The 9,356-nt window shown below is 50.7% G+C and overlaps 1 protein-coding gene across 7 annotated transcripts in view; it reads left to right on the forward strand.

The window, feature by feature from the left end:
* The window catches only part of Tbc1d22a (TBC1 domain family member 22A), a 301,414-nt gene extending 294,575 nt beyond the window's left edge, over positions 1-6,839 (forward strand). For all 7 annotated transcript variants that reach the window (XM_052748584.1, XM_052748580.1, XM_052748582.1 and 4 more), the window contains one exon: positions 5,156-6,839. In XM_052748584.1, the coding sequence (XP_052604544.1) occupies positions 5,156-5,284 (129 nt within the window). In that variant the 3' untranslated portion in view covers positions 5,285-6,839. The remainder of the gene's footprint in view (positions 1-5,155) is intronic.
* Positions 6,840-9,356: the final 2,517 nt, after the last annotated feature.

A 9,356-nucleotide genomic window follows, 5' to 3' on the forward strand; every position in this document is an offset into this window, starting at 1 on the left:
GTCCAGTGGGTCCCCATCATGCGCTGACAGCTGTCACCAGCACATTTCTGAGAGATAAAGGCAGGGCCACATGGATGGTTCCTTTCCAGAGTTGGGCACATTTTACTTTTTATATAAGAAACTTTGTGTCTTGAAGCTTAGTGTCTATGCCCCTAGTGCTGGCAGGCAGTGACCATCTTCAGCCAGCTCAGGTACATCATCCACTTAGAAAAGTCATATGAATTGCCAGCAGGCCAAGGTAGGCCTTGTACAAGAACGCTTTATAGAACACTGCCCTTGTGTGATCTGAGTGCACCTGCCCTGAAGGTCTGCTGGGGTTTTCCCAGGTCAGAGGCAGGTGGAGGGTGAGAGAGCTTTGTTTTATCCACTTAGCAATTCAAGCCCCAGTCAGCCCTTTGGAAACATTTTTAATTAAATACAGTTCGTTTTTGCACCTGAGTTGGAATTTGAAGAGCAGGTTTAATGAGGTTGAAGGACACCACCTTCTGCCTCTCCGTGGCCTCAGGAACACCCACTGTGGTACAGGCATGCAGGATAGCCTTCTCTTAGGATTGCTGACGACACTGGCAGGTGTGCAGACATGGTGGATTCCTACCCACAGCAGGGTCGCTGAGCCCTTGATGGCGGTTCCTTCCCACAGAACCGCCTCATCCCTGCTGCATCCAATACTCCAGGTGGGAAAGCAAGGTGCTGCTGTCCTCCATCTTTGAACATTCTGCCAAATAAACTTGTCTGCCAGTTAGGGAGACGACTAAGCTGATGAGGTGCTGGTGAGGACCCAAGTTCAACCCTCCACAACCCATGTTAAAAAGCTAAATACAGTGGTATATGCTTGTAATCCCAGCACTGGGGAGGCAGACACAGGCACATCCCTAGGGCTTACTAGCTGTCCAGCCTACCCTAATCCTAGGGTGAGCTCTAGGTCTCACTGACATGGCTAGCTCCTAAGGAGAAACATTAAAGATTGTCTTCCAGCCTCCACATGATTGTGCACATTATCTCTCTATCTCTCTATCTCTATCTCTATCTCTATCTATCTATCTATCTCTCTCTATCTATCTATCTATCTATCTATCTATCTATCTATCTATCTATCTATCTATCTATCTATATCTGTCTATCTACCTATCTATCTATCTACCTATCTATCTATCTATCTATCTATCTATCTATCTATCTATCTACCTACCTGTCTATCTATCTACCTACCTATCTATTTATCTATCTGCCCCACCCCCATACACACACATACCTGTCTGCTAACTAACTCATCCTTTGTCATAGACAGGGAACTTGTTCAGCAGCAGTTCTTCTTTCAAGGCTGGTGCTGCTGTATAGCTCCTGCTGTCTCCGGAGTGCTGGTCACCTCACTCGTGACAGTTACACTATTAACCAGCTGCTGCCACCGAACCTTTTACCCCAGGCACTCTGGGACACTATGCACACACTTGGCAACCAACAGGGGAGGACCCAGCACAGTCTCCATTATACAGCTGAGAAACAGAGACAGAAGAGTTAGGAGATTTGCCCAGGGCTACACAGCAACAAAGGCAGGCATGAGATTTGGCCCTAGTTGCTCAGCAGTTGTAAACATTGACCCCCTATACTATCTGATCCCTGCACTCAGTGACCACCAAGGGCCATGCACCGTATTTGAGGGACCAAAGGACACATGGAGCTACTGATGTTGCAGAGAAGGCAGATCCCCATGACAGCATCAGGGACATGATTGTGGAGGGTGATGTGTTCAGAGCCAGAGCTTGAATGAAAGTCCACTGACATCTGACCCCAGGATCCCACCAGATCCTCAACTCTCAGAGACCCGGCAATGGATCCTAAGAGGGACCAAGAGTGTAAGCAGCTCACCATATTGTCTTCTGTGGAAGGGCCTATGTGTAAGAGTGATCCCTTGTGCATACAACATTGCAAAGCACTGACTCTGAATAGACAAACTCTTTGTCAAGGAGCAGACAGAACCAGGTTCTCTCCTTAACATTCAGTGCCTCATCTCTTGGAGCCTCTCCAGGGGCCAGACATGGCAGCGAGGCTGTGTTGAAGAGGGTACTCTTTAGCACTGCATACAGAGCAGGCTGAAGCAGCCCAGCTTGTGGGGCTTGATCCAACATCTTCCAAAGCAACTGTGCCTGAGGGGAAGCACTGTTCTTCCTGCGATCAGGGTGCACCCTGACTAGGCTGCTAGGTAGAACAGAAATTGTCTGGATCCACATTGTCCTGTGAGGGGGCCTTAGTGTCCAGGATGTGGCCCAGTCATCCCCTTGGCCAAGGCCACTGCTGGGATACTAAGCCCATTCATATGGGATGTCGTCCTGGGTTACATCAGGAGCACTGGTATGAATCTGGAGTTTTTCAGATGACCACAGCCCACATGTGCTCAGGGCTGAGAAGCAGTGACCCACAGGGTATGTAGTGGGTCCTGTCACTTTTGGTCCCCACTGACCACAGACTCCTTTGTTAAATGAAGGACAAGGCAAATGGAGCAAGGCAGGTGTGTAACACCCCACTGTACTCTAGTGGCGGTGTCCTTGAGTTTCTGCAGTGGCAGTGGCAGAAGAGAAACCGCCCTCTATTTTCACAGCCACCAGAGTGGTCATAGCACTGGTTTGGTTCTGGGGTTAAGGCTGAAGGGTCAAGTGCTACCTGCAGAGTTCTAACATGGGCTCAGTGGAGGGACATACCCTGTCACCGTAGTTGTGCAATGCAGAGCTGTCCCCTGCCAGCCCCTGTGGCGTGCCAGCGATGGCTTCGTGAGTTACTGCTTGCCTCGTGTGCCCTGTTGGTGACGGACAACAGCCTCTAATAAATGCACCATGTTTCCTAGATAGGAGATGCTGCTGCCTGCTGCAACAGAAAGACAAGCCTTTTTAAAAAAGAAATCTGTATTTAAGGCCGTGTTCGTCTGTGTTCCTTGCCTGCCTTAAAGGTCACCTGGATAGATTTTTCCTTCTTTAGCATTGCAGGCCGTGAAGAGCCAGGCATTTCCATTCTCCCTCCATTCAGTGAACCTGGGGGACTAAATTAGATTCTGAAATTGAGTGTGCAGTGGAGTCGGTAAGTTACCGTAATGGGAGGGTATTGCTTCTCACCTTGCAAGTAGCGAGGTCATGATAATATGAAGCGAAGTGGATTAAAAATAAAACCAAAGGTATTTATTTATGACCTGCTCAGAATTGGATTGGCATCCGTGTAAGTTGCATCTAATGGTGGAAGACAGTAGATTGATGTTGATGTGTCCCTGAGGACATGCTGCCAGGGAGACCTGCTCCGTGAATTCAATTTAAAGGCCCGCAGAAAGTATCCAAAATGCAAAGGAAATAGGGGTGGGGGAGCAAGAGTAAACGGCGATTAAAGAATGTCCTGGCACATGGCTCTGGTGATCGGAGTGTGCATCCCTGGGTCTGCTGGAGGTTCCCTCTAACCTGGGTTAGGGATCATGAGGGAAGTCTGTTCTGATCAGCCAGACCCAAGCCTGGGCTACTGTCCTGAGCACCACTGTGGCCTCTTCTGATTCTACCCATACCGACAGTGCTATCCTAGTCCACATTAATAGGCAGCTCAGGCTCCTCCCTGCTATCTAAGTAAGGTTCTGGAAGCTTGGTGGGCCAGAGTCCAGCAGCTGCCATAGATTGCGAACTAGGCCCTGCTGGGCTGGGCTGTTTTGAAGCCGGCTGCTCTCTGTCTCTTGTCAGCTGTCTGAGCTGGGGGGGGGGGGGTGACTTCAGGACCCAGGTCATGTAGAGCTGGTGTCTGTAGAACCATTGGAAAGGAGTGTGCTGCTCCCTGGAGGTGGTGGCCTAGCTCACACCCATTCATCTTTGGAGACTCCTTTCTGGGAAGCTGTTATAACCATACAAACCTCTAAGACCCACCCTGTCCTTGATGAAGTCCCCAGAGATTCTGTATGTGAGCCATCTATCCAGGAGAGACCAGGCTGTTGATGCCAAGATGTATGGGGGTCACATGCATCTTACCATGGTGTCCCCAAGAACCTGTGGTTTTCTCCTCCCGTCACTGGCCTCAGCTGTTGTTAGTGACTCACTGTCTAAACAGTGTATGTCCTGGTTCTAAACTCTTAGCTCTCAGACATCCCTGAGCCTGTGGGGCACCCCCACATCCCCACTCTAAGACATGGCCTAGTGTAGACCTGGGGTGATGGATGAAGCAGAGGAGCTGCAGCATGGAAACCCCAAAGCAGAGCTTTTTACCCCTAATGCCAGTAGAACTGAGTGGCAGTGGCTGGAACTGTCCAGTGTGTACTCAGCCTGTACTCAGTGTGTGTCCAGTATGTGCAGCGCATGTCTACTGTGTGCCCACAGTGTGCAGTATGTCCAGTGTGTACAGTGCATGTCTACTGTGTGTCCACAGTGTACAGTGTGTCCAGTATGTGCAGTGTATGTCTACTGTGTGCCCACAGTATGCAGTGTGTGTCTAGTGTGTTCATTCTGTGCGTGCCTGGTGCTGGACATGTCCCTGTGGTCTATATGCCATCCCAATGGCTGGCAGGCCAGTCATGCTGCTCTTCTTATAAAGGAGGTCCCTGAGCTTCTAGGGTGACATGAATGATTGTTCCTAGTTGGGTGTCTTGTTGTCCAGCCCCCAGTGTCAGAACTGGTTACCTTTGGTCTTGGGGAAGAATGGAGGAGGGGGCAGGTGGCTCTGTTGTGAGGCTTCTGTGATAACTCTGCCCTATGGTATAAATATATTGCTGAGACCTGAGATGGGTCACCTGACACATGAGGAAATATGTAGAGAGTTGATGTGTTACTCTCTGGTCTTAAAGAAGCTCTGGACTCCCAGAATTCTCCTGCGGCCTGGCCTATGGAGCCTTCCTGGCCATGGAGACCACTGATGCTGTGTCCCTGGAGTATTAAAAGGTTTAGAAAATGGGTCACAGCTGCAGTCCTGAGAAGATCCACTGTGTGGCTTCTCAGATGCTTAGCTGGGTGACAGACTACAGAGGCCAGAGTCTGACTGGGTGGGGTTGAAGGGTGAGTGAGTGAGTGAGAGGGACCCCAGCAGCTGAGGGCACTGCGCCATGCTCTCTCTGCTCCTGCTGCTGACTGAGTTCTCCTGGGTGCCTGCTGCTGGACCTGGCCTGCAGCCCCAGACCCTCCCTAACTGTCTGTTTCTCCCCCAGGAGTTGCTGCTCTTCCTCCAGAACCTGCCTACTGCCCACTGGGATGACCAGGACGTCAGCCTGCTGCTGGCCGAGGCCTATCGCCTCAAGTTTGCCTTCGCAGATGCCCCCAATCACTACAAAAAGTGAGCCTGGGGCCCATGGCAGTGGCCTCACCCTGAGGGTAGCATCCCTTCTCTGCCTGGGTGGATGCTGGCCTCTGGATTGGTTCTTTCCTGGTGTGGCCTAGCAGAATGGGCCTCAGCATGGTCCAGAGCTGGCAGGACAGTCAGCCTCAGTTTGATGAGATACCAAAGAGAGCCCGGGAGAGAATCCTAGCTTCAGAAGCTCGGTGTGGCCAGGAGTGTTCCTCACCCTGGCCCTTCCTTGCCAAATGCCCACCCTTGGGCCCCCAGCCCAGACAGCCAAGAGGAAGTTTCCCTCAGTGAGGCCTGCTGTGTGGGTGCCAGGCAGAGGTGGGCAGCCATCTCAAACCTGCTCTGAAATGCACAAATCTATTCTGTCAAGTGAAAGAATAAAGTCCAGACAAAGATGCTGAGCACTATTGGGGCTAAGCTAGGGCTTCTGCACACAGAGCCTCTAATGGCTGCCATGTTTAGACTTGGGTAAACAGGGCTGGACCAGGAGTTCAACCCTGGAAGGCTGCGGGGACAAAAAGAAGCCAGGACAGGCTGAGACCTCTCACAGCCACCTTACATTTTGTCTTTAATTACCCCCACTACTTGTCCTTGCTGGGAGGGGGTCAAAGATCCCAAGGGAGGCAGGAGTTATTGTCCATCAGGGCCTAGAGACTGTCTCACAGGCCCATATTTGGCCCTGACAGGGCAGAAATAAATGATTCTGCAGTCCCAGCCTTGTGCAGGGAGGTTCTTCCCACCATCACTTGGATAGGAATAGCCAGGAACTGCTGGGCTGGGGTCCCTTCATACCCTACTGCCCTTTCCAGATCCACTGGTTTGGAACCATTGCCCTGGCTGCTTCAGGGCCCTCAGAATGGCTTCCCACATGTGCTCCCAGGTATGCCCCAGGCTGCCTGGCCTCTGGGATGTGGGATCCCCAAGGACCACCAGGCCACCTATAGGGCAAGGGCTTCGGACTCCTAGAGCAGGCTCCTGCCCTCAGTTACCCACTGTGGCCCCCTCTCTGACCTGCCCCTCCTTCAAGAGCAGTGCACCACTGCTCGGGCACTAGGACACTGCCCAGAGGCCGGAGGGGAAGACACAGGGAAAGTGTGTGTCTGTTTGTATTCAGATCATCCTGGGTCAGATAGGGCATGACATCAACAGAGTGCTGTGCAGTCAGTCCATGTCCTGGATCAGCTGGGGGACATGCTCCCTCAGACTAGTGCCTGTTTTGGGTGAGGGGCAACCCAGTTATGAGGAAAGCTGCCTCTGTGGCTCTGTGGGGAGGCGCCATCTTTCCTGACTCTTCCATGGTGCAGATCACCCCTCAGACAAAAGGGTAGGGCCATAGAGATCTGCCCCATGGTGGTTTTTTTTAATGAGATGACAAGGACCCATGAGGTTAACTTAAGCCCTGAATGTATTTTCATGTGTGCAAATGCTTGACTGGGTGTAAGGGATGCTGGCGACAGTCATGCATCTGAGCCCGCGAGCTCAGCCAGGCAGGGTGTGTGCTTTGAATGTGATGTGTTGGAAACACAAAATAAAGATGCTTCATATGGCTCGTGGTTTTTACATTCTTTTTTCCATTTGTTTGGGGAGCCTGGTATGCCTGTGCCGTGGCCTAGGTGTGGAGGTCAGAGCACAGCTTGCTGGAGTCCGTTCTCTTCTATCATGTGGGTACCAGGGGTCAAACTCAAGATGGAATGCTTGATGACAAGCTCCTTTGCCCAGAACCCCTTTGCCTGCCCTGTGTTCTTGACTCACTCTTCAAGGCCAGGCCCCACACTGGGCCTGTGCTCTAGGCCCTGTCATGAGCACAGCAGTACTGTGGCCATACTGTCATGCTTGGGACTTAAGAAGATGAAGGAGTATTTGTCCAGGTGGCATGGGAAACCACTTGGGTGGGACACAGACCTAGCTCAATGAGCCTCTGAAGCCAGGACTTGGCACTCCCAGGACCTACGAACCAGCAGAATAAGTGTCAGGGTCCAGCACAGATCTTCTGTCAGGCTCTGGACAAGAGGCCACTCTCCGAGTTTCCTTTGTAAAAAGCCTGTGCTGAGTCGGCCCTGGAATCTGGGTCCCTCTTCCATACTCTTAGGAACTCAGGGCATGTCACCATCCCTTCAGTCCCAGGGTAAGACTGCCTTCAGCCAGGTGTAAGACTCCAGACCCTGGTCAAACAGCTGCCACATACTGTCATTTACCACCATGAATGAGATGCTTCCCTGCCTGAGACTGGTACCCGAGTCCCAGAGTTCCTAGATAAGACCCCACCCTGAGTGGTACCCAGGAGCAGCCAACCCACAGAAAAGACCCTGTCTACTTAGCTCTGCTACTGTTGAATGCCTGAAGTGACCCCATGGCACAGTCAGGCCTCTGGCAAGGGCAGCTGTGTTGGGTGGGGGTTGCCTGGGATGCCTTGATCATGTGGGAGCACTCATGAAAATCTTACATGGGAGCATGGAGATAGACCCTGTATCAAGTGCGCCCAGACAGCCTCTAGGGGTGTGTCACCCTGGTATGTGTCGCCCTAGGCCAGCAGCTCAGGGCAATCCCAGTGATCTCCTTGTCCTATCCAAGGGTATTTGCGGGCACAGAAAGCCTGGATGCAGACCCCTTCTGGAGCCTCCCTACCCTTTCCTCTCTGCACTGACTCACTCATCTCTCACCCCAGCCATGCTTCCCTCCAGTGTGGCCCTCAGCTCACGAGGACCGGGTCAAACAGGTCTGCCCCCGCGTAACTTGGAAGCCTTCCAGACCTACTCTGCAGCTTCTGGCATGGGAGATCCTTAGCAGGGGATAGCTTCAGAGGCACACAGATGAATGAGGCCTTGAGTCCATTTCCTTGACAGGTTGAGACTGATTAATGTGCCCATCAAGAAAAGTGTGGGACCGGATGGTTTTACCGCTGGACTGCTGAATATTTCAAGAGCCAATGCTAGTCTTCCTCTCATTTTGGTCAAAAACCCAAAGAGGAGGGAAGATTTCCAAACTCCATTTATAAGGCCAGCATTCAGTCTTCTCGGTACCGAAACCAGACAAGGACATCATAAGACAATTAAACTGCAGGCCAATGTCTTTGGACAAAAGTGGAAAAGAGCAAAGGTCCTCGGGAAAATCCTAACAAGTTGAATTCACGACACATACAAATACAGTTCATGAGGACTGAGTAGGATTTGTTTCCTGCATGCAAAAGTGGTTTGATTTAAGTATACCAATAAATGTGGTATGCCAGATTAACAGAATGAAAAAGCCATGTGATTACATACAGGAAGAACAGTTGACAAAATTCAATATTCTTTCATAATTAAAAATTATCCAAGCTGGGCATGGTGGTGCACATCTTTAATCCCAGAACTCAGGAGGCAGAGGCAGGTGGATCTCTGAGTTTGAGACCAGCCTGGTCTATAGAGCAAGTTCCACAATAGCTAGGGTCTCACAGAGAAACCTTGTCTTGAAAAAACAAGACCATTATTCAAACTGGGTATAGAGGAATTGTTGTGGAAGATTTGTTTACACTGTAAAAAATGTGTCTCTGCCTAAGGCACCTTCTGATTGGTTTAATAAAGAGCTGAATGGCCAATAGCTGGGCAGAAGAGTTAGGTGGGACTTCCAAGCAGAGAGAGGAACTCAGAGGGTTAAAATCTAGGCATGCAGAGATGCCAGCATGATGTGGAATAAGTCGGACATATGGTACAGAGGAGAGGTAACCAAGCCGTGTGGCCAAACATAGATTAATAGAAACAGGTTAACTTAAGTTATAAGAGCTAGATGTGACAAGCCTAAGCTAAAGGCCAAGCTTTCATAATTAATAATAAGTCTCTGTGCTGTTGTTTGTAAGCTGGCAGCTGACTACAAGGAATTATATGCGGTATAGAGGAATAGACCTCTGCATAGGGAAGGCCCTATGTGAGAAGTCCACACCCAACACTTTATTCTGCAGTAGAAAGCGGAAGCCCTTTCTTCTAAGGCCTGGAATGAGACAAAGGAGGCTGTCTGCTCTCACAGCTTATACTCAGCACAGCACTGGAAGTACTCAGCACAGCACTGGAGGTACTCAGCACAACACTGGA

Source organism: Peromyscus californicus, unplaced genomic scaffold, assembly GCF_007827085.1.
Source record: "Peromyscus californicus insignis strain IS unplaced genomic scaffold, ASM782708v3 Scaffold_20__1_contigs__length_68692818, whole genome shotgun sequence".
NCBI lineage: Eukaryota > Metazoa > Chordata > Mammalia > Rodentia > Cricetidae > Peromyscus > Peromyscus californicus.